The sequence below is a fragment of the Cryphonectria parasitica genome (assembly GCF_011745365.1).
Source record: "Cryphonectria parasitica EP155 unplaced genomic scaffold M406scaffold_4, whole genome shotgun sequence".
NCBI classification, from domain to species: Eukaryota; Fungi; Ascomycota; class Sordariomycetes; order Diaporthales; family Cryphonectriaceae; genus Cryphonectria; species Cryphonectria parasitica.
This window is the reverse complement of record NW_024468912.1, coordinates 4377262-4400636: the sequence shown is the minus strand read 5'-3', so window position 1 is coordinate 4400636 and position 23375 is coordinate 4377262. Positions and strand designations below refer to the sequence as shown.

General features: G+C 53.7%; 6 protein-coding genes across 6 annotated transcripts; 2 read left to right on the top strand and 4 right to left on the bottom strand.

The window, feature by feature from the left end:
- Window positions 1-1704: 1704 nt before the first annotated feature.
- M406DRAFT_356331 (uncharacterized protein) lies at window positions 1705-3337 on the top strand (the record flags this gene model as incomplete). The annotated part of the gene is made up of 4 exons (XM_040923413.1): window positions 1705-1785; window positions 1865-2370; window positions 2466-2516; window positions 2584-3337. A coding segment is annotated over exon 4 (552 nt), but the record flags the coding sequence as incomplete, so codon positions are not given.
- A 3333-nt stretch (window positions 3338-6670) lies between these two features.
- Window positions 6671-7857, top strand: M406DRAFT_24459 (uncharacterized protein; the record flags this gene model as incomplete). The annotated part of the gene is made up of 4 exons (XM_040916268.1): window positions 6671-6866; window positions 7012-7091; window positions 7177-7680; window positions 7786-7857. Coding segments are annotated over 4 exons (852 nt in total), but the record flags the coding sequence as incomplete, so codon positions are not given.
- Window positions 7858-10306: 2449 nt separating this feature from the next.
- On the bottom strand, window positions 10307-11301 carry M406DRAFT_257416 (3-oxo-5-alpha-steroid 4-dehydrogenase; the record flags this gene model as incomplete). The annotated part of the gene is made up of 2 exons (XM_040917174.1): window positions 10307-11125; window positions 11221-11301. 2 exons carry the CDS (start codon window positions 11299-11301, stop codon window positions 10307-10309), a joined length of 900 nt encoding a protein of 299 aa, XP_040777370.1.
- Window positions 11302-11807: 506 nt separating this feature from the next.
- Window positions 11808-14056, bottom strand: M406DRAFT_351478 (thioredoxin-domain-containing protein; the record flags this gene model as incomplete). Its single annotated transcript, XM_040922628.1, has 5 exons — window positions 11808-13290; window positions 13348-13557; window positions 13670-13677; window positions 13819-13826; window positions 13915-14056. The coding sequence occupies 5 exons, from the start codon at window positions 14054-14056 to the stop codon at window positions 12048-12050; spliced, it is 1611 nt and encodes a 536-aa protein (XP_040777369.1). The 3' UTR covers window positions 11808-12047.
- A 1279-nt stretch (window positions 14057-15335) lies between these two features.
- M406DRAFT_101695 (uncharacterized protein) lies at window positions 15336-16475 on the bottom strand. The gene has a single exon (XM_040914966.1). The coding sequence runs from the start codon at window positions 16271-16273 to the stop codon at window positions 15923-15925; it is 351 nt and encodes a 116-aa protein (XP_040777368.1). The 5' UTR covers window positions 16274-16475; the 3' UTR covers window positions 15336-15922.
- A 2-nt stretch (window positions 16476-16477) lies between these two features.
- Window positions 16478-18051, bottom strand: M406DRAFT_356330 (uncharacterized protein). Its single transcript, XM_040923412.1, has one exon. It carries the CDS (start codon window positions 17560-17562, stop codon window positions 16672-16674), a length of 891 nt encoding a protein of 296 aa, XP_040777367.1. The 5' UTR covers window positions 17563-18051; the 3' UTR covers window positions 16478-16671.
- Window positions 18052-23375: the final 5324 nt, after the last annotated feature.

Here is a 23375-nt window from a genome sequence, read left to right as displayed (position 1 = left end):
CTATCCCGTCCCAAGCAGCAATCTGATGGGCCTTAAACAAGTCTCGTATCTTCGTTGTCCTCTGCTGCTGCACCATCCTCCTAGCCGTGCTAGACAAGGGCGGGCGGGCGTGTGTGTGCGTGGAACAATAGCCTGATGAGGATATTGGGGAGGGGGGGGGGGGAGGTAACCTTGGGGCTTGACAATACCTACAAACACACACAAACACACACACACACACACACCCCTCTCTTCTTCTGTTCGGCGATCGAGGTCGGGGACTCTGGTGGTGCTGTGGGCTCAATTGACAGGCTAAGGATGCTATCCTTTTGCCGGGTCATGCAGGTATGAAGACCACAGCTGAGGGTCGCCAAATGCTTTGCCCCGTCCGAGCCCCGTCAAGACTTTCCGCCTCAGTTCCAGCCGCGTTGTGAGACATAGCTAGCGCCACGCAGGGCATGGTTACTTTGAGAGCGCCCGGTTTGAAAAAGCCAAGATTCAGCTTCTGCGTGTCCTTTTTCAAACAAACGGAATTTTTTTTCTTTTTCTTTCTGTGCGATCAGGTCACCTAGCCTGGTCAGAGACATGGGGCAGGCGAGCCCCTTTCTCATCCTCTCTGTCTCAGCTCTCTTCTCTTCAGTATGTTTTTGTTCTTGCTTGACGATAACAGCAAGCCCCAGATGGTCATGTCTCTCTTGACGATGCTCTGTATTCACTTATACGGTAAGATTACTCGCACATCTGGCGAATACTACCAATTATGATTTATTATGAGCAGTCACCATCAACAGATAGTTGTCTCTTCTCTCTCCGGCCATGGAGCTTATGCCCATGCGCCTCGCCTCTAGGGCCTAGGCTGAAGGGTAGTCTAGGGACAAGAAAGAAAGAAAAGCAAAGCTACATTCGCATGGCTAGCTGCATCTTCTTGTTCGTAATCGGGGTTCTAGGTGTGGGGAAGCTCCTTGGATGCTGGCTGCCGGCAACTCATACGAGCAGAGCTAATCATTCTCGTCCGGCGGTGGGCGAGCGCATAACACCCGTGCGACCGCAGAGATCTCACACCTGTGTGGCGCACATCCTCGCAGCAGCCCCAAGTATCCAGCCAGCCCTCTTGTCTCGTCACGGTCTGTCTACCCCCCCCCCCTTTTTATTTTATTTTCTTCTGTCCCTCTCTCTCTTTCTCTCGCTCTGTCTGTCTGTCTCTTCGGCGACCTGGGTTCGTGGGCTCCTCCCCACCCACACCACATACACCCTCCCAGCCCATCAGACCGTACAGTTTCATCTTCACCGTGCGCGTGTGTACGTCGCCGTTTCTTGTGCCTTCTCACCTCTGTGTTGATATCTACACACCGGCGCTCAAGTGACACGCCTGTGGAGCATGGTGAACAGTTACGGATCGTCGGGAATAGGGGTGTATGTGTGTATGTCTGTGTGTGTGTGTGTGTGTGAGGGATGGGCTGGTTGATGATTGGTACACACCTGATTTGTGGCTTCAGGGGACTCTGCTGCTAAATATCGTGCATGATATGGGACTGTGGGGGGTGTGTATGTGTGGGCATGTGTGGGGGGGACCAAGATTCACTATATACGAGCTGTCGTTTGCATATCTATCTGCCCCCCCCCCCCCTCTCTCTTTCTTTCCCCCCCTCTCTCTTTCTTTCCCCCCCTCTCCTTTGTCTCCCTCTTGTCTCTTCTTCTCCGCCTCGCCATTTTTCGTTTTCCATCGAGGGGGTAAAAGGTAGATTGGTGCCTTGGTCGCACACGTCTATCTGCCTCACCTCTCTCTCTCTCTCTCTGTGTGTGTGTGTATGTGTCCCTCTCCACGCTCTTCTGCTTCCTACTTCTCAAACCTCGCCTTCTTCGCACCTTACATCTTCCATTGCAGATATTTCCATCATCAGCACGGTTCCTTCTCCATATGCTGTCTATTGGTCCATAATCCTGATGGTTAATGATATGTCCTCGCCCGTTACACACCATACAGAGACGACTTACCTACGTCCTTACTCCTACTCTTCGCTACCAAATTCAAGTGTTGTTTGATGACAGGAGGGCGAGAGAGGAAGAGAGAGATCTTAGAAATTGAAAGAAAAATGAAGAACAAACGGGATGGTGACGACGAGTGCGCGTGCCCCTTCAGCAAGCCGGGCGAGGGCGACTTCACGTTCCCGGAATACTGGGACCCGCCAGCCTCGACAGCAACCCGGCAGGACTGCTTCGACGCATGTCAAGATGCATTCCTGACCAGCCTGACGGGCCAAATACATGTCAGCAACGTGACGTGCCAGCTGCTGGAGGCGAACGGACAGGGAGGGAACATCTTCTGGGCGCTATATGACCTGAATATGAAGTATTGCGGGTTGCAGCTGTCGAGTGTGGCTCATCCGGATCGTAAGTTGTGTCATCTTGTCATATATTTTATTCATCTATTTGTTCCTATTGCTTGTGTTGTGGTTTACTAGAATGAATGACATGTTGACTGGCAGGGGGGTTGGGCCACCAGCTGGTGTGGAAAGCATCATTTCTACTTGCGATAAGTCAGTCCACTTCTTCACTCGTTCACCGTGGGTTCATAGCAAAAGTGAACTAACAATCGTGTCACAGCATCGGCTATGGAGGCCTGGAGGATCCGTCGTGGCCTCCAACATCGTATCAGTGCAGCGTGTGCCCTCTAGACAAGGAACAACAGATAGAGCAGACCTCCACCATATCTAGAGACCAAGCTGCTTCTACTGCGATTTCTAGGGCCTCCATATCAGCTGCGGCAGTGGGCTCCTCCTCTTCCTCGTCGTCAGCATCGCCGAATATGTCAGGCTCAACCACTGCTCCCGGCGCAGTGGCCACTCACGGTGCACCCTCAGCAACCAGTCTTTCCTCATCAAAGTCAACAGCTGCAGCTGCAGCCAGCAACAGTAATAGTACTCTGAACACGCCACCAGGTCAACGTCTCTCGACACAAGGAATCGTCGCCATCGCAGTATGCAGCACCATTGCAGTTACAGCCACGATCCTCCTCCTTTTCTGCGCCCTCCGCCGGAGACGGAGACAACAAGAAGCCCTTGGCGATTCCTCAATTGGTGGTCTCAGAAGCCGGATCAGCAGAGTCGCCAGTGACTTTGCCATGCCACCTGTGGAGTCTTACCAGCCATTAATATCACCCACTTCATCCCTCAACGCCAACGACAGGGCATTCCTGACGCCACCTCTACGGCTCCGGGACAGGAAAATACTCCCGTCTCTCCTACTACCCTCATCATATACAGAGCAGCAACATCCTCTTCCTGTCCCTCCCTCTATCGTTATTGGTCCTTCTTGCTCTGCGGAGGGGCGGCATCCCAGTGGTGGTAGCAGCCTGTACAGCAGTACAGGTCACAGCCCCGAACCAGCAGCTGCAGCTGCTGCAGCAAAAGCAAAAGCCACAGCGACAACATCATCGCCAGACGACCCAATGAGCCCGTTCCCCTTGTCGGCAGTCTGCGCTCCTAGGAGCAACAAACTCGAGCCACGGCTGGAGAAGCTACACAGTGCTATGGGTGGCACCACTGCCAGGGCCGCCTACTCGTCGCCTGCTCCCATATCGTCATCGTGTACTGCTGCTGCTACTGCTACAGTTCTGTCCTCCTCGGCCTCCCCTGAGCCGTCGTCTCCTCCATATACGCAGCTTGGATCTCCTCCTCTGGCACCACCAGCGCCAGTGAGCCTTACCTTTCCGCTGCGGTCGAGTTTAGACGTGCCTCCTCTTGCTATAAACCAAGGCCACCGCCGTGGTGGTGGAAATGCCAACAACACCAACAACAGCAATAAGCACGACTACAACAATCCCAGCAGAGGCGACTTCACCACCTCCAGTCGCCACCACCACAACAGGGTCGCCTCGCCCACGCCCATCTCCACCAATCCCTTCGCACCCACCCCGCCCTCCTCCCCAGTCCGGCCCCGCAGGCCCCACGACGAGCCTCTCGAGATCCCAGACCTAGTCAGCCCGCTGAGCTCACCTGCTCGGTCGGTGCGAGGCACCTCGCCGTCTCCTGGTCCGGCGCCCAGAGTGGCCTTGCCGCCTCCGCCGCCGCCTGCTGCTCTTTTGTCTGTGCCGGGCTCGGTGGGGGAGGGAATTGGGATTGCTCGGACTACGGGGGTGGAGGAGATGCGTGGACATGGCGTTCATTATGGTGGTGGGGGAGGAAGAGGAAGAGATAGTTGGGGGAGCTGGGAGGACGTGGAGGATGGGGAGGAGAAGGAGAAGTTGGGAGGGGTGGCGTCGCCGTCCCTGCCGGCGCGGAGGATGTTTGGGGCCTGATTATACCATGGTGGATTGGGCAGGAATAAGGCAGGCAAATAGGTGTGGTGAGAGGCAAGAAAGAAAGAGGAGAAGGCGGGGAAAGGAAGGAAAGAGAAAGAAAAAAGAGATGAACAGAGTCATATTGTCGTGCCATGCCGTGCACCACCAGCGTCGGTCAGTCTTGCACCAGCGACTTGACTGAAATGTGTGTATCCTTGTTCTCTGGCTGGAAGGGAAAATACTAATACATAGACGGCGTTCTAATGGAGACCAGCGTGACAGGACTGAGAGAGGGGAGGTTATGAGACGGAACTGGGAATGTTGGTTGTCGCGTTGTCTCCCTCCCGCTCAGGTTTCAGTCAGGATCCAACTCTATCAAAAGTCAGATTTCGGATGAGAAGAAGCTGTTCATGTAGTAGTGAAAAGAAATTGTCCATATGTGGCTAATTCAGTCTGCTTTCGACTGTTGAATGAAAACCAAAGTGGGCCTATCTATGGCAAAGCCGAGGAACGTCCCCAGTCAGTATTCGTATAATTCCTTAATTATTTACCTTTTCAAAGACTCACATCAACCAAGCCACAAGCTCATCCATACTTATTTAGGATGAAAACTGAAGAAAGGCGACGTTAAACTCGTCATCTAATTGAATTCATCCCACTACGATTATGAGACCATTAGGCTTTCACACGCACTGTCACAGTTGCCCGTAGTCAAGGTGACCCCGGCACTCTTTGCATAAACTCGCATAGTATGAAGGCTGCGCAATCCGACGACAACTAACATATTTCTCTTACTCAAGCGCAGGCCGCAACGCATGAACAAAACGTTCCTGGGTCTACCTGTACCACGACCCTGAAGGTTTTTTTTCTTCTTTTTATTCTCCGTATTTCGAAATAGCCTTGGAAACCTGGAAGAATTGACGTCACATGCAACCGAAGGCAATGGGTCTCTCCTGGTTCGTCCTCCCCGTTCATCATAAGACTTTCCTGACGAAACTGTTAATTCATGCATGCATGCTCCATCGGAGCCGAGAACTGTTGCCATTACGCAGATGACGGGTTTCCTTTTTAACAACCTTTCAGTCTTGAGCATGACGCATGCATGAACCAGCCTGGTCAGCAACAAACCTTTCCCATCGTCTCCTCTTCCCCCAGGGTCGAGACTCTTTTTGTGGGCTTGTTCATCTCGACGGTCCTTACCTGGTCCTAGTAGGAAGCGACATCATCTCAGTCTTGTCGGGCTATAACGAAGTATGTGCAGTTTCGTCAGACTTGGTTTCTCGACGGTAGATGGTGACGATCAGTCTGGGGATCATGAGTTAAGATTTTGCTGTAAACTTACCCAGTCCCGGTGAAGAACCTTGTATTGGAGTCTGGTTTGATAAATAGGAGGTTGCTGCCCACTTCTTTGCTGGCCCTGATGGTGTTTGTCGATATAATTTCTGGGTCTGGTGAATATTGGCTTTGCTCTACGTCGCAGAGTATTCTTCTTCCTACTCCTTTTCTGGAGCCATAATTAAGCCTCCTCGACTGGCCACACTTCTTTGTGTACATACGGCACACCTCGCCTTCGTACTGCAAAAGATGGCCACCAGATCCTCTCCCACCAGATCCTCTCCCTCCAGCCATCGCTACTCTCATTCTTCCGAGGCCCTCCACAACACATTCAGACAACAAATCCAGTACCCAGGCGACGAAGCCATCATCCCAGCAGGCCGGCGCATAGAAGCAGCAGCAGGCCACCGCACGGACGACTCCTCAGACGACAACAGCACCTCGCCGAACGCCATCGTCGTTGCTCTAGGCTACGACTCAGACGAGTCCAACATCCTTCCCTTTCCAGCACCTCCCCGTGCAGTGCCACAGCCCCCTGCCAGCAAAGGGAGCTCCCGCTCTCGATCACGCTCACGAGCACCACGAGGCACTCTGAGGGAGCACGCCTCCGACTCGCCCGTGTACAGCAACAACAGAAGCCGCAGCCAGCCAGCAGCGTCGTCCACAAGACATCCCAAGCAGTCTCGCCTCCAAGATCCTTTTGACGTCCTGGGAAATGACAACCCCACCACCACCTCATCCTCCTACGGCCCCGACCGCGCCTTGAGGGAGCAGGCCCGTCACCCGGATTATCCTGACCGGCGCACTTACACCAACAGACCCCAGAGCCGTGCCCATGCCGGTCCACCACAGTCGTACCTAAACCAGCGCAACACGGCACTCGTCCAGCAAGAACAGGACGCCGCGAGCATGGCCTGGATCGAGGAGACGCACTCGACACGCAGTGGCGGTCCAATGTACGGCGGCAACCAGTTTCCCTATGACCCTGCCTCCTTTTCGCCCGGTAGTAGGGACAAGTATCACCGCTACTATGACGAGGAGCAGGGCTATGGAGGACAGCAGCAGCAGCAGCAGCCATCGCCGCGCGTGGAGTGGAAGTCCCTGACCAGGGAACAAAAAGCCGAGGTGCTGCGCCTGCCGTGGTCGCAGTGGATGAACTCGGAGGTGAAGAACCATTTTGTGGCCAGCCTGGGGGAGTTTGTGGGGACTACCATGTTTCTGTTCTTTGCTTTTGCTGGGACCGAGGTTGCTAATATCCAGTCGGATGCCAATGGTTCTTCTTCTGCGGGTTCTTCCAATAGTGTAAGTTGTTGTCGTTGTTCCATGACGACTTTTCTCTGTTGTTCGGCCAAAGAAAAGAAAGCATTTCAATGTTCAATCTCTCTTATACTGATATGGATATTATCTTCAGACCACAGGTGGCGTGACTGGATTCAACATTGGCGTCCAGCTCTACATTGCCCTTGCTTTTGGCTTTTCCCTCATGGTCAACGTCTGGGTAAGTTTCCCAGATTTCTATTGCCATTCAACCACGGCAATACAAGTTTCTCTTTCCCGCTGACCCCCCCCCCCCAAAAAAAAAGGTCTTCTTCCGAGTCAGCGGCGGCCTCTTCAACCCAGCCGTAACCCTAGCCATGCTCATGATCCGCGCCATCAAGCCGGCCCGCGCCGTCTGCCTCTTCCTCGCCCAGATCGCCGGCGCCATCCTCGCCTCCGTGCTGGTCCGCAACCTGTTCCCCGTCAACTTCAACGTCCGCACCACCCTGACAGGCGGCGCCAGCATCGCCCAGGGCCTCTTCATCGAGGCCCTCCTCACCGCCGAGCTCGTCTTCACCATCTACATGCTCGCCGCCGAGAAACACCGCGCCACCTTCATCGCGCCCGTCGGCATCGGCCTGGCGCTCTTCATCGCCGAGATGGCCGGCGTGCAGTTTACCGGCGGCAGTCTGAACCCGGCGCGGTCGTTTGGGCCTTGTGTGGCCACGGCTACGTTTGATCAGGACCACTGGATTTATTGGGTGGGACCGGGCCTCGGGACTTGTATTGCCTGGTTGTTTTACCGCTTCATCAAGATTCTTGAATATGAGGTGAGTAACACAATTTTGTTGTTCTTTTTTTTTTTTCTTCTTCTGCCCTTGTGGTCCAGACTTCCTTTCATTCTTTCCATTGACTGACGTGATGATAACTTCAAGATGGCTAATCCTGGCGCTGACGGTGATCCGCACAACGATCCCACCAAGAATCCCGAGAAAAGGGCAGAGTTACAGCTCCCTAGGCACAAGTCGAGTCTCTCCAGCGTGAGGGCGGAATCAGAGCCGTAGCCTACACAGCAGTACAAGGTTGATTATGATTTTGAGATAATACCAATGTGGACGTAAATACATGACGACTTTGAATTACGGTTGAATGAGGAAATGGCACTTATATCTTATTATTTTGGGAAAGGAAAAGGGAAAGGGAAAGAGTAACAAGTAAAATCCACGAGAGATGTAATTCATGTACATAAAAATGAGGAAATGGACTCTTTATGCATAATCACGCCCATGACTGAGCGTGAACAACTCAACTGTGGCACGGGAAGGATACACTCACTCACTCAGAACAAATAGCTTTGAATGATGATGAGCGTATCCGCTGTGTTAAATATATTTAAATGCTTCTGAGAGCATTGCGCTCCCTGTAAATCAAAACCAAGCTCAAAGATCCACCCAGCAGAAGTTACGCATCCCAGTTCCAAACCTGAACTCATGACGCGTACCATTAGAATCCTTTCTTCCTTCTTCTTGGCGACGAGCAGGCCGAGTGTCAGGAACCATTTTCTCAGCTATGGCTCTCTCCACAACCCTCTCAGCCATCCACCGAGGAAAAGGGTTTGGGTCTTTTGTTGTCTCAGACGACGACCCTTCCTCGCGCGAGTTCATCTCTGCCAGCACCCGATCGACGAGCTCGTCGTACCCACAAGATGCGGGAGGTAGCTTGAAATCGTCTGTGAGGACGTCTCTGCCCGGAGGCGCAGGGGTGTTCATCTTGAGATCTTCAGGTGTAACGTGCTCTGGTTCTCCGATATCACGGTCTCGTGAGCCCACGCCCCTTGGAATATCACCTTGACAACTGGTATCTGTAGCCAGAGGGTGGATGATAGGCTTCACTCGTCCGCCTGCGGTCAAGTCACGCAACATCTCTGGGTCGATGTCTCCTTGCAGCTCCTCTCGCATCGGTGTCGGTACTTGCAGCCTCATTGGCTCGGGCCAGTGACCAGTGGCGCTCGATAATGCATCCAGCGGGTCAGTAAGGCGTGATTCAGGACTCGGGAGCCGCACTGCTATTCCTTCGCGCCTAGCTATCTGTGTCGGCCGCACGTTCTCGAAGGATCGCTTCGAGGGAGACTCGGGATTTTGTAGGTACACAAACCAACAGTATCCGCTGTGGTTGTCCGGCCGGTCAGATCATCAACTCTCGATACTTTGGAGCAGAGGCAGGGGCAGAAAATGAAGAAGGTTTTCAGAAACATACTCTAAATCCCGAAACCAGATCCCGTTGCCATGATCCACTTCTTCATACGCACAATGCATCCGAAGCAGAAGACTGCGAATAGGTCCTAGCATATTGACCGCCAGACAAAGCTGCACATCACATGCCTCTGACGGACAGACTCGCAACAAGCGACTCAGCCATCGCTGAATAAGACCCTTCTTGGTCCGTGACTCGAATCTGACCATGGCGGCGCGGCCACCGTCATCCTCCCATGGGGAAGACAACTGGATCTCAAAGTACCTGCGCCGGGTCGTGAAGGAGACATCTGCGTATTTCAGCATGCCGCGTAGGAAGTCATGGCTTCTCTAGAGGTCGGCGACTGGGAGGATGAGGCGGAAGGTCTTGTCTCTGTAGCTGGCTGGGTCCTTTAGGAGGCCATGTAAGGGGCGTGGAGGGTATTGCGAGGACGATGAGGATTGTTCTTCTTCAGCAGACGAAGGCCGGGGGCGGCATATCGGGGCTGAGAAGACGCAGCCCATCTTCGCGTCTCGAGGGGTCGATATAGACGGAAAAGGAGTTGATGTGGTGATCAGAAAAGGAAAAAAAAAAAAAAAAAAAAAAAGAGATAGAAAACAATGAAAGTATGTGGCACTGACTACTCTTTGTGGCGGTGTACCGTGGGAGGCTCTGCGTAACATCTTTCTTTTGCTTCTATCTTTTTCAGGACGAGGGTGTCAGGGTGTTGGAAAGAAGGAGCCCGTCTAGGCAGACGAGGTTGTCAGGGTGGTTCCTTCCGGCATACTCACTCCTCAGAGAAAGGAAACAATGAGCCGTAGTCGATTTTGTACTAGCCATAAGAGTACACAGCAGCCAAGCGAGATAGCCTCCCGAGGTTGAAGGGGAGAATTGCCATGCATGGCTGAGATGAGCAGTGGGTTGCTTGTACCGCCATGTACACTACAGAACCTGTTCAAAACGTTCAGGAGAGCAATACAAATCACAGCAGACTGTTTCACGAAGAGAGACAAACCTCGCCATGATGAGTGACTAGTTTAAATTCCTGAGACTCGCACCCAATTGACCCATGGATGATGACATCTTTTGACGACGTTTTCATGGACCAACTAACACATATACCTCCCTCCTCTCCCTCTTCAACCCCAGACATACACACATACACACACACACACACTATTTCTCTCACTCCCTCCAACAGACACACTGACTTAACCGAATCACTCACAAAATACCAGGAATAACAGCCCGCTTGCCCCGAATCTTCTCCTCCCCAAACCTCTCGGCATACCACCGCCTCCCCTTGACGGCCCGCGGCAGCATAGCCGAGACCTCATTCACCAAGAACATGAGCGCCGGCGTGCACGAGAACCCACACGCAACATAGAACCCAAACCACTCGGCCCACTCGGCCAGGTAGTGCGGGTACAGCACATACCGAAACAGGCCCGCCTGCGGGATGCGGTAGTGCTTGTCGACCGTCGCCGCGGCCCGTCCTCGTCCTCCACCGCCACCACCACCACTCTCCGTCGCCACCTTCTCCTGCCGCTGCAACTCGCGCCGCCTAATCTCGCGCAGCTCGTCGTCGTGGTAGAAATTGGCCGCCAGCCCGACATAGAACAGGGCGATGCCCACGGCAAACTGCAGGGTCGGGAACGGGCCCAGCTGGGCGCGCCAGGCGGCCTCGGTGACGGGGCCGTACGCCGCGAGCCAGCTGCCGAGGAGGGTGCCGTTGAAGAGCTGGAAGGCGAGGGCGGCGAGCCACACGGCGACGTGGATGGGCGACATGGAGGGCTGCAGGAAAGGGAACAGCACGGCGCGGTAGAGGTAGTGGATGACGAAGAGGCCTGCCAGGACCTGGTTCTGCCAGGGCAGGTCGGTGATGCCGTGCAGCCCGGGCAGGGTGAGCACCATGTACAGCAGGGTGAGGAAGCCCGGCACCTCCATGGTGAACCAGGCGAGCCGGCCGGGGATGTTGAGCTTGCTGGTGACGGAGGTCTTGCCCATGCCGTACCAGGGCATGATCCACTGCACCATGCTGTTCTGTGTGGGTGGGCGTGTGTTTTTTGTCAGTGTTTGTTTTTGTTGCACATCAAGGCAGGAGATAGAAGAGGTGTAGGAAGTGTGTCAAAACGCACCAAGGGGAAAAAACACCAGATGAGCAGGATTAAGTCGTAGTTCTCCTTGGACGGAGGATACCAGCCCTGAATGAGCGCCATGTTGACGAGACGTTGTTGTTCGGGAGAGCCGGAGCAACAGTTAGAACAAACGAATGAGTGATGAGCGTGGCGACGACGGAAAGGAAGAAATTGGGGAGAGGGCCCTGTGGACCGTTAGTAGGGACGAGAAAGTGACACAACCACCTTCAACCTCATCAATGACCTAGAATTCTGTATTTGCTACAGAAATCCTCAAAGGTGTTTTGGCACAAGCTAGGGGGGTCTGTCTTTGGAGGACATGCGGCTTTCCAATGGACCCACTTATCCTCCTGCAGGGCCAAACACAACCGCCCAGAGAACTTGCTTAGGTATGCTGTTTGGAAACTTTATCCTGCCTTGGCGCGTGCCATTAGCGTATTGACATCATGAATATAACTTCGTACTACGTAGTCAATTCTGCCACTGACCGCCTTTCAGAACTAAGTTTATTCATGCTAACATGCCTGGATGGGCAAGGTGACAATCCCGAGAGTCAATAGATGATATGATGATGATACTGCTCCGAACAAAGGTTTCCAATGTGATATATTTCATGCCAATGTTCCCCCCCATGCTCGAAACTCAAACGGGAAGAGGCATGGACCATATGCAAAGTACGTATATGTCGTAAAGATAAACAGAATTCTGTTCCAAAAAAAAGTTTCTTCACGAGTCACCACGGAAAGGCGAAGAGAAATACAACAACACCTCCCAGACGCCATGTAACCCAAAGCACAAGGACAAGACACATCCCTCAAACAAACCCTCTACAGCTCATCATGAATGTGCCTCACAGGCGTCCGTCCCTGAAGAGGCTGCTCATGCAGGCTATCCATCACCATAGGCGCCTGCTCACTGCCCGCCAGGCCGCCACCTGCCCCGTGCACAGCGTCCTCGTCAACAGCATGCTCCTGCAGCGCATCCACGCCGTGCGTGCCGTGGTCCTTGACAAAGGCCACCAGGTCCTTCACGGACCGATCGCCCGAGTATGTGACCGCGTTGCCGCTCTTGTCGTCGCCGGCCTTGTACAGCCGGATGAAGGGCACGTAGGGGATCTCCTCGAAGAGGTCGTTCTTCATGATGTCCATCTTGGCGATGGCCACGCGGTTGGCCCGGTCGGGGGCAGAGTACATGCTCGCCAGGGTCTCGTACTGCGGGTTCATGGCCCGGCAGAAGGGGCAGTCCTCGCGGTGGTAGTACAGCAGCACGTCCTTGTTGCCGTCCAGCACCACATCGTCAAAGGTCTGGGCCACCACCTTGGTGACGGGGCCTTCGTAGCCGGAGGGGACATCCTCGGACTTGATGGTCGGCTGCACCTTGCCCGAGAGGAAGTTCTCCACGAACGAGGCCACGTTCTTCTCGTCCAGCGCCCCCTTGCTGTTGTCGAACGGGTACTTCTTCTTGTTCGCGCCGTCGTAGATGGCCAGGGCCGGGAAGGCGTCGTCGCTCGGCTCGGTCCGGAGGTGTAGGTAGTTGGCAAAGCCCTGGAAGTCCGGAATCTCGGCCGTGGCAAATTGCACGGCCCCCTGGTGTTTCTTGGCCAGGGAGCGGAGCTCGCTGGAGAGCTTCTTTCGGTCGTCGTCGTTCTTGTGGAAGAGAAAGACGGTCGGGCCGTCGGACCCAGACACGTACTTGCGCCAGGACTCGGCGCCCGTCTCACCGATCAGGGGCTTGTAACCCGTCTTGGCAAAGTCCTTGATGGCATCCACCTCCCAGTTCTTGCTAAACACCACAGTACCTTCGTTGTCCGGCTTGTACAGCACGAGCGCCGGGAACGAGACGCCGGCGGCCTGTGCAGCGGCGGCGTTCGATGTGATACCGATGGGATAGTCCTCATGGAGCTTCTCGGCCGCCGCTCGGAGGATCTCCGTGTTGGCGGCATCGTCGCCCTCGAGGTACCCGACCAGGGCGACCTCCTGGCGCTCTCTCTTGAGAAACTGATCATGCGCCCTCTGGCTGGCGAGCGTAGACACCGTGGGCAGCACCTGCTTGGCCATGAAGTCGACGATCCTGTATTGATTCTGTCAGTCACCAACAAGGGTCACATAACACTCTCCCCTGACTTACGCCGAGACCCTCCGCGGGCCGTCATAGTCGTGATACAGCTCCTGACCGCTCTTGAAGATCTTCATGGTCGGGTATGCCCGGATGTTGTACTCTTGGCATAGCTTGTTGTGCTTGGTGCAGTCAACCTTGCCCAGCTTGACATTCAGGTCCTTCTCCTTGAGGGCCTTGGCGGCAGCCTCATACTTGGGCGCAAACTTGATACAATGTCCACTGGAAACGCCAAGTCATTAATCGGGGGGGTTGGCTCATGTGCGCACGACGCAAAAGGAAAAAAAAGAAAAAAGGCTAAAGATGAGATGATATTGGAGGCACGACTACTTACCACCAAGGCTGATGAGTGCGAGCAAGAGAAGATGAACGTTAGCAATCAGCAAGACCTGCATGAGAAAGAGGAGGGAGGAAACGACGACGGGAGAGTGGATGTTCCGTATGATCGGCCAGAAGGACCCGACCCAACGGACAAGGACGTACCGCATACCCTGTGTTCACACAAACAATATGTCAGTACCCGTTCTCAAGACCGCGCACGCGCTCACACACATTGTCTGCTGTTCAGGGAACACTCACAATCAACCATCACCACTTCACTCTCCTTGATCAACTTGTTCAGCGACAGCCTATCGAGCTCAATGGCCGCAGACTCATCCTGTGCCACCACGCCAGCTGCCAGGCCAAGCAGCCCGAGGGCAAGGCTGGCCAGTAGCCTCATCCTTGGAAAGAGAAAGGGAGTGTGTGTATAAGAGTCTAAAAAAAGAAATAAAGGGTGGTGGGGGGGGGGGGGACAACCAAAGATCAGGGAATGAGAGTCTGAACTAAACCGACGGGCTCACAATGAGCGTATGTGCACCATAACAACAAATCGAATAAATCAAAATGAAAGCTGAATAGAATAGAGAGGAAAATAGGTCAAATGACAGTGTTGAAAGAAAGGGGCTTCATACCCTGTCGATTGTCCGTGGGTGCGTGGCGACTACAGAAGATACGGAACTTCTTATTTTGAGACGTGTCCAATTTCGGGAAACTGTGCTGCTTTTCGCGTCCTATGGTTGGCAGGCAAAAAAGGCAGAGAGGTTTTCGGGGGTAAGAAAGAGAGGGATGTGGGGAGGAGAAGGTCGGCCCGGGACGCGTACGTACTGCGTACCTGACGCTAACACCCCAAACAGCTTAGGGTCTTGTAATTATACATACAAAGCAGCCACTTACTGAGCGGTACGTACCCTGGCCTGTCTCTATAGCGGCTGCATCCCCGTAAGGCGCTGTCAAGGGCTCTCCAGCCAGTGGAGTTTGGGATGTTTCAGGGGTCTCTTCAGGGGACGTGTGTCTCCCGACCTGTCAAAGTGCCTGTCAGTGATCGTCAGTGGGCTATTGGTGCCCAAAAAATCATTTCACAAAAAGAAAACGAAGGAGAAAAGGGGGTGGAAGGTTACAGATCTGAGAAAAAAATCACCCATAGAAAACCTTAAATCACCAAGATAAGAAGAAGGAGAACCTACCCTGTATCATCGTGCCGCGAACCCCCGCACCACTGTGCATATATACACACAATAGTTTCACAGCATACATAAAAATCGTGGAGACAATGCAAGTGGCATTAGATGCAGGCACATTGGGAATTCCCACATGATCATCCGTGGACGGCAAATGTGGACGGACAAGGTAGGTTGCGCCAGTTATGGCAAGTCACACAAACCCCGCACACACAGAAGAAAAAAAAGATCGTCTTTCCAGATGACTCCCTCGGGCGGGGTCGGTTGGGGCGGGCAGGCGGGCAAAGCGGGGTGGCCTGCATTTGGACCAAACGATGAAGTGTTCCTTGCAGGACGGGTAGCGGCAGATTGGTCGACATGTCCTTTTACTCTCAGCAAATCAAGTACCGACAGGAACGCTCAACAAAAAGAGGAGTTCCGTGCTCATACTCCAAGTTCACAGGCATTGGTGGTTGAGACTGGACTGAATTAGGAAGCCAGGGAGGAACAGAGGAAGAGGAAGACGATGCAAGGACAGTGTCTCTGTCCGACTTTTCCCGTATTCTAAAAGTCTAAGTACATAGTATTGCATGGATGAATACGAGAGAGAGAGAAAAAAGAAGAAAGCCACCCTGGATCCAGTCCATCCCAATGTCATTCCGTTACAATTCACCCCATCCATCCAAGGGTATCCAAAAGGGTATATACTAGGGCAGTGAAGCCATCCATCCATTTCCGATCCGATCCGATTTCCTGCCATCCAATGCCACCCAAGTGAAAAAGAAGATCTATCTATGGTGGTGGTATCTCTATCCTAAACGTATTTGTTTTTTTTTTCTGTCGGTGTTGTGTCATGATTCCCAAAGATCCCCCCTCCCCGGCCCATGTGTCGTTATACAGATTGATTCTTAAAACAGAAAAGAAAAATCATAATTGCCCTTCCCATATTTTTTTCTCTCCCCTTTTTTTCTTTCTTCTTAACCTGTGATTTCCAATCCAAGAAACTCCGTAGCAGATCATCCAACAAAGGAGAAAAGAAGTCCACCCAAGAAAAGTTGGTTGACGAAAAGGATTTGTTTTGGTAGGTTGTCTTCGGGCTTTTCTTTTCTTCAACGCACAATTTGTTTTCTTCCTCTTTCTCTTTCGAGCTTGCAAATGTTATCGTGATCATTGTGAGTGACAATGTCTTGGAGGTCGAGTATGCTCGCTTGGCGAACCCACTCGTCGATGATGTCGGTTCGTACTCCCTCCCGTAGCCATGTCTCCGAAAAGCGTAGTACGATGTGGACCATGACACAACGCGACGCGACCAATGCCGTGAAACTCGCGACGTCAACGGCAGGCGTGAGAAAAGAGGGAGGAGTGAAAAGGGAATAAATGCATGGATGGACCAAGGAACATTGAACCCTCTCCCTCTGTGGACATGTTATGTAAGCCGCAATCCGGAAAATAACACCCATCCGAGCCTTGCATGGAACAGGTAGGTGTTGGGGTGTGAATTTCAACCCGGGGGGAAGGGGTTCCCGTTTCTTTTTTCGTCTCCCGCATGCAACGTCGTGGTGGCCCGGCCAGATTCCTAATCGCACATGGCCTGGCCGGGAATCTGATTGGTAGCCTCGGTCGTTTCATAAGAATTCCATGGCGTTTGCCCTTTCTTTCTTCTTCAGCTGTCGGTAGTGGGGGCGTAAGCGAATCCAACTTGGGTAATATCCAGTCTAGTGGAGGGTGAAGGATTCCGTGGCTGCCGTGGTGCACATTGGCCTGTAGGTGTGACGGGAGAGTAGGGATGTGAGGCCTCAAGCGAGACAAGCCCTGTTACCGCACAGACTGTTGGATTTGGGCCTGTGTGACACTAATGCTACCTCTTGCGCATCTCAGGAGGAGGGAGTGGGTAGGGGTGGTAATTGCCATCCTCTGGGTAGACAGGCACGTTGGCATAGGTTGTGTACTCGACCGTTGGGCGATGGCTGCGAGGAGTTGTTGCCGTGGTCGGGCTGGGGATTGGGCCAGTGGCGATAGGAGGGTAGTTGGTCGCGATGTAGTTTCCTGTCCGCCTGGAGCTGGGTGACACCGGTGCTGTCGTCTGCGTGGCGGCTGTAGATCCTCCAGGGCCCCATTCCTCCAAGTAGGGCTGCCTCTCGTTGATACTCAGGCGACGGCTGCCACGGGTGGCCCGCGAGCTGGATGGTGGCTTGGACGAGCTGGAGTCGCTCGTTGTGCTTTCGGGAGAGCGGTTGAAGCGCGCTTTGAGCCGATCGTTGTGTCTGTCGCTGTCAGACTCCTTTGAGCTGTTGCTCTCATGCCGGCGGGGCTTTCCAGTGTCGGGCGAGGAGGGACTGTCTGTCTTCGCCTCGGACTTGTTGACCTTCTTTTGAAGCTTGGCGTACTTGTCCTTCAGATCCTTGATCTCGTCTCTCAGGGCCTTATTGCTCTTCTCGAGTTCCGATTTGTCGTCCTCCAGAGTCTCAACTCTCTGGTCAAGAGCGGAGACTCTGCTCTTGTACTCCTTGGTCTCCTTCTGGTACTTGCGGATTTGTTGCTCAGCTTCGGCGGCTTTGTTCTTCCACTGGTCCAGCTCGTTGACGGTAGTGCGAAGAGTCTCCTCGAGCGCAGCGATGTTGTACCGGTGGTCACTGTATTCAGAGTAGCTGGAGCCGCTCGACGAGCCACCGGTGGTCGAGGCTCGCGAGGATCCACTCCTCTTGTCCTTGTCCTCCCACCTCACATTCTTCCGGCTGGTGGTTGACATGGTAACTTTTTTTTTTCCTCTCCGCGCGGGGAGAAGAGGGGCAGTCCAGAATAAATATGCAGTAATATGGTCAAATCGGCTGGCCGCTTTGCCTCAGGACTGGAGACCTGGGTCGACGGCGACGCAGGAACAGTAGATCGCAGGAAAATGTGTCGTGTGCTGATTTGACCAGCAGGACGGGACGGGAATGCAGCAGTGCCCAAGGGACAGGAACCGTTTTTGAATTGGGCGAATTGGATGGGTAGCAAAGCGTGTAAAGCGTTGGGTAGGAATACCTGAATGGGATGGACGGACGCAGGGAAGGTAGTAATACCGGGGTGCGTCGGAGCCCAACTGGATAGCCCCTCTTGAAAAGGGATATTATTTATATGAATAGTACCCAAGAATGGATCCCGTTCCTGGATGAAAGGGAGCTGAGGGGGCAAAAGGTGTCTGACACACACTTTGGCACTAGCACAATCAAGATGAAGAAAAAAAAGAACAGGTGATGATGAAAATGATGTGAAAAGAGACCGACGGCAGAGAGAGTGTTTGACCTTGGGGACCAAAATGTATTTATTCCTCAGGCGTGTGGGCAGCAAACAGACAGAAAGAGAGAGGCTTAGACGACTAATGTCAAGGACTAGTGTGCTGCTGCCTCCCCGTGCCTCCCCGTGCCTCCATGCATAAGCACTCTCCCACCCCTCCTCTCAGACTAACGGAAAGAAAGTGGATTTAGCTGGAGATCACGGAGGGCTGGTTGCCTTGTTGCGCAGTGCGACGGAGCGGCAGAAAAGACAAGGGATCCATCAAGAGTAAGAGTCCTGTGTAGTAGTACTGAGTACGAGTCCCGCGAGACTGGAGGGAGGGAGGGAGGGTGGGAAGGGGGTGTGCCATCGGGGTGCCTTGGTGGTGTGGCCCCCTTGCACGCGCGCACTTGCACGGATTTGGATCCCCCATCCCACGCTTCAGCATGGGGGCAGGGGTCAAGAACGAAGAAAAGTAAAAAAGAAGAAAAAGGAGTCATAGCCGGTCGGGGAAAACAGGCAGACAGATGCACGTTGATTTGGGTTTGAGGGTCTCCCACCAAACCATGCATGTGTCACCCCATTTGTCTGCCAAAGGGCTATATGCCGCAGAGAAAGGACTCGCGTTTTCTTTTGATTTCGGGAAGAGAGAGATGCAGCAGGATGGCGATCAGCTTTCGGGTGTGGGTGTGTGAGCAGACGAATGTCATTGACAGCCTCGTGCAACCAACCCCAAGAAAGACTTTCCTCTCCCTCTTTCTTTTTCTCTGTGTGTCTCTCTCCCTTCCTTTCCGCACACTGTGGCAGTGTTGTCAGCTACTTACGCTTGACGATGTTGGTGGTACCACGGCCTGGCTGACGGGTGAGATGCGGCCTTTTCTTGGCTGAAAAGGAATCCTGGGCGATTTGGCCTATACGTCGCAGGGAGAAGCGCATACGATAGGACTTCAGCCCATATGTGAAGGACTTTTGCAGCTATGTTCTGGGTCGCGCAGCGGATTGCCGGAAACTTTGGCGCGAGGTGATGGTGGTGGTGGCAGTAATGATCGAAGTAGTGGTGGTGGTGGTGTGGCTGTAGTGTTGGCTGTAGGCTTGAATCCTAAGGGAGCCACGGTACGCCAGATGCCACACCCCCCCCCCCCCCCTCTTCTAGGGGCCCGAACGTTAAGGTCTGTCTTCCCCCAGGCCGACGCCAATCCTTGAGTGCTTGCGTCTGCAGTCCGCAGCACCGCTTGGCCCATTTGCGCGCCAGAGATTGTCAGACCTTCATGAGTCACAAGCGCCATGTGTAGTTCAGTCCTGCGGGCGATCTCATGCGCTGGCCGCAATTTGCACACAGAGCTGGAAGGGCCCAAAGTTACAGTACGGAACTCGCTCGACAATTGTATTTCTGATTCTCCTTGTCGCACAACACTCGGCAGTTCTTGGGTCAGACCGTGGCAGACGGGCTGAAGAAACAGCCAGGAAGGACGCTGGGCGGGCGAACAGAAAAACCTTGAAGTATAGCAGACCTACAGCGTAGTGATGTGACGAAGGACATCATCATCGTAGGTCAATGAGGGGAGGAGGGAGGGAAGGAGACGTACCAAGGCCCAAAAGGTCTTAATAAGGCTGAGGAAGACCGGGGTGGAGAGAAGTGTAAAAAGGAAAAATGGTCGCATGCCCTGAAGTAGCACTGCCACACGATACGGTGAGATTTCCAGGTGAGAGAAAGAGGAGGGGGTGGGAAAATGGATTAGCCAAACACCCACTTCCAACTTCCCAGTCTCGCGTGGTGGGTCTCTCGGGCCTCGCGGGCTCTCGGCGCTGCGGGGCCCGCCACTCCGGTATGTATCACGCCGGAACGATGGCTTTACCATCGAGGCTTCGGGCCCTTGGAGATGCTGCTGCTGCTGCTGCTGCTGCTGCTGCTGCTGCTGCTGCTGATCACTCGATGTTGGCTCCTCTGGGATGGAGGTGTTCATGACACACGCCCCCCCCCGGGGGGGTCGATTCATGCTGAACTGCATTTGTGCATGTCGTTTGTGTCCGAGAAGAGTCTTCTCAGGTCATACCCGCCGGCGAATCTCGATGAGACGGAATAGGCCATGCTGCAAGACCCTCCAGCTCGGTCTGTAGGCAACCTGAACTACTCATAGTCTGCACTGTAGCATGATGCGGTCAGAGATTGGGGAGATGCCGTGAGACACCAACTCTTGACATCTGAACTGTCAAGGTTGCACCTCAAAAGTTACAGTGCTGCCCAGGCCCATTCAGTGCAGACAGCGCCGGTTGTTGCTCAAGGGCAAAGCCTCCAGCAGCTTCCTGCAAGCTACCTGTGAGGGGCCATTTCCGCAAACCCCACCCCCACAAGGCACGGCCAGAGCCGTCAAGAGTCGATTGGCAGGGTAGACTTTGGATTGTCCAACCACTTTCCTCGCGCGTGAGTGGTCCCATCGGACCTTGCTGCAGTGTAGCCCATGCCCGTCATCGGCATCCCAAACTTGTCATGTCAAAGCTACCAGTGCCGGCTCGATTGCGAATCACATCCCAGCATGCATTCAGCTTGCCGTATAGGACCACAGCATCAAGTCGCGTTCCCCCGCGGTGGAGCCTGACCATCCTGTATGCTATCGATGTCTGTGCACCAAAACAGGATAGAGCTTCTCATCTCAGTCTAGCCAAGACCTGCAAGTCTGTCGTGACAAGAGTTGAGAGAGGTGCAGTCACCCATTCGACTAGGCAGACATGCTTTGGGCCCTTGTTCAGCTGATGAAGGCCAGAAGTGGTTTCCATCTTGTTTGTGGAGTTGTGGCTTGTGTAGTAGGATGTCTCATGAAACACTAGACAAAGCCTAGCATCATCGTATTGTTGACCCCTTTGATTACGTTGGGGATGGTTCGAACAAAATTTTCTTCAAGCCCAGAGAAACGTGTCGAAATTGGCTCGTGTGCTGGAGAAACGACAAGTGATGGTGTACTGAAGGGGAAAAGTGGAGGGAGGATAGGCGCGGAAGGTGCGTTGGGTGGCATGGGTTAGGGTAGCTGACTGATGAGGCAGGGATGTGACTACTGGGGGTTGTGCCATAGTGCCATGGTAGCCTAACATGTCTAGGCAAGTCCAACCTGAACCAGCTTGAGTCAGAGCCGAGAGACATTACCATTCATATCGACGACGACGACAACAACAAGAACCAACATCAAAGAACCGGGTGCCCACCGTGCAAAGATCAGCCAACATCTAACACCACAAAGTGTCAGCCATGAGACTCTCCAACTTAGATCTGGAGCCATCTTCATCCGACTGACGATTCCCTTGTGCCATGTTCCTCTAGCAGGTCTTCAGCTCACCATGACGTGTCCTCCCGCAATCGTGGCCAGCTCAGCCTGTACGGCGTAACATATCTTCGGTGTCTCCAACAGTTCCAAACGGACGGCAATGACTCTCACAGCATCGTGCAATGACGTACATCTTTTTCGGGATCAACAGCAGCAGATTAACAGGGCCCACGGTGGCGGCGGCACCGTTCACGGTCTGTTTCGTCGGTCTTCATGCAGCTGACCATGCATCGTCGACAAGGGGGCAGACGACCCAAGGCATGTCAGAACATTGACATGCAGTGCAGTGGGCTCCTGACCCCGTCCAACGGCCATAGGGACCAGCCAACTGCTGCGTGGTTTCGGGGCCCCACGAAACGGCCCGTGGTGGACAAGGGGCCCAACCAGCCGTGGCCCCGTCGCCCGCGGTCTCCCTGTCCACTTTATTAGGCAATATGGGTCTACCATTGAGGGACTTCCGTGTCGACACACACGAGGTCGATATTCCTGCTCGATGACGCGCGTGTGAGTGACGATAATGGCTCGCGTCAATGTGGAAAATACTGTGTAAGTTGGTCCACAAGGTCGTCGGATCCGGAGATTGGCGACTGTCAGCAGAACCAAGATTAATCCCGATCGAGTAGGATCCATTGATTTTCGTCAACACTGCCTCATGACGGATACATCCTCTTGCTGTGCAAGTCCATGCTTGTCAGATGTTTCTTTTTTCTGCACAAGAGGCCTCTCACACACAACAATCCCTTCTCTGCGACCAAATATTTCCCTCTTTTGCAACCCTCTTGGGGGGAGGGGGTGGCACATCATCATGTCTGCAACTACGCCGCGCCAGCCACTACCACAGTGGTATAGTACGTTCCTCTAACGTTGCTGGATAACACCACACCCTCCTATAAAGGAAAAAAGTGCATCCGTATTGGTTGCCAGTACTAATGTATCGGTACATCATCTGTGGTGCGCGGTCCATCCGCCTTAGATCCGATTCAAGAAGGCGGTCAGGAACGAGAGGAGGCCGATTCTGCGGCCGTGATGACCAATAGGACTGCGGCTGAAAGGAAGACTTGGGGAGAGGGTCGCCATAGAGAAGCAGTACCTCCTGTACGCCGTCGACCCCGAGTTTCACTACGCTCGAATCTCGAGTAAATCTGGGCCTTCTCGCAACCTCCAACCGGGAGGAAAGGAAAGTAGGCCTGGCCCGTACTGGATAGGCCATCACTATATACCACCGGGCCGTGATGGACTGGATAATATGACCGTGACAAGGCTGTGGACCTGCCGCTGGGTAGGCCACTTTGTCATGCACCCGATTGGGCCTCACAGTTACGTTCTTACTCGGTTCCGTCGGAGTGCAGATTCTTGGCCCTGTGCCCCTTACGTGCTCACGCAGATCAGCGACCCCCCTCCGCCCCAAAGAGCCGATTCGGCATTCATCCGAGGAGATTCCATCCAGAAGTTGCGTGAGAACCTCGATCTGGCATCCAACCAAGTTATGGCTTATCCTACCTTTTCAACACGGATGTCGGCAGACGCCGTGACCCAGGGACGAATGATTATAGCCGCGTCTGCCTGGGACACTCCAAGCAAATCTTGCTAGTCTTCAGCTTGTCAGGGCCGCGAATCCCTGCCAGAGTCCTCCCACTATAAAAGTGCACAATTAATCGGGCTAGCGAGGTCCGAAGAGCGCAAGTGCATCACTGAAGATTCTCAACATGGTTGACTGGACATAAGGGGGGAGAAAGGGAAGGGGGGGGGGGGGTGTTCCCGGATTGTACGGAGTCAAGTCACCCACTGTGCTAATCTCGGAATGTCAGTGACAGCCTGAGGATCTTTCCATTCAATTATGGTGTTATGGAGGGAGAGACAAGCCTTCACTATACTTCGGACTAACCGATTGCTATGCTCATGAAGATGATATCATGATCAACATCGGCAGCGTCCTGGTCTTCCCACACGCAAGCAGTCTCGAGGTGGACACGACACAATTACTGTTGTT

What these genes read in the sequence shown, in the direction of transcription:
- M406DRAFT_101695 (XM_040914966.1), bottom strand. Translation starts at nt 16,273, where the DNA reads ATGGGTGTTATTTTCCGGATTGCGGCTTACATAACATGTCCACAGAGG.
- M406DRAFT_356330 (XM_040923412.1), bottom strand. Translation starts at nt 17,562, where the DNA reads ATGTCAACCACCAGCCGGAAGAATGTGAGGTGGGAGGACAAGGACAAG.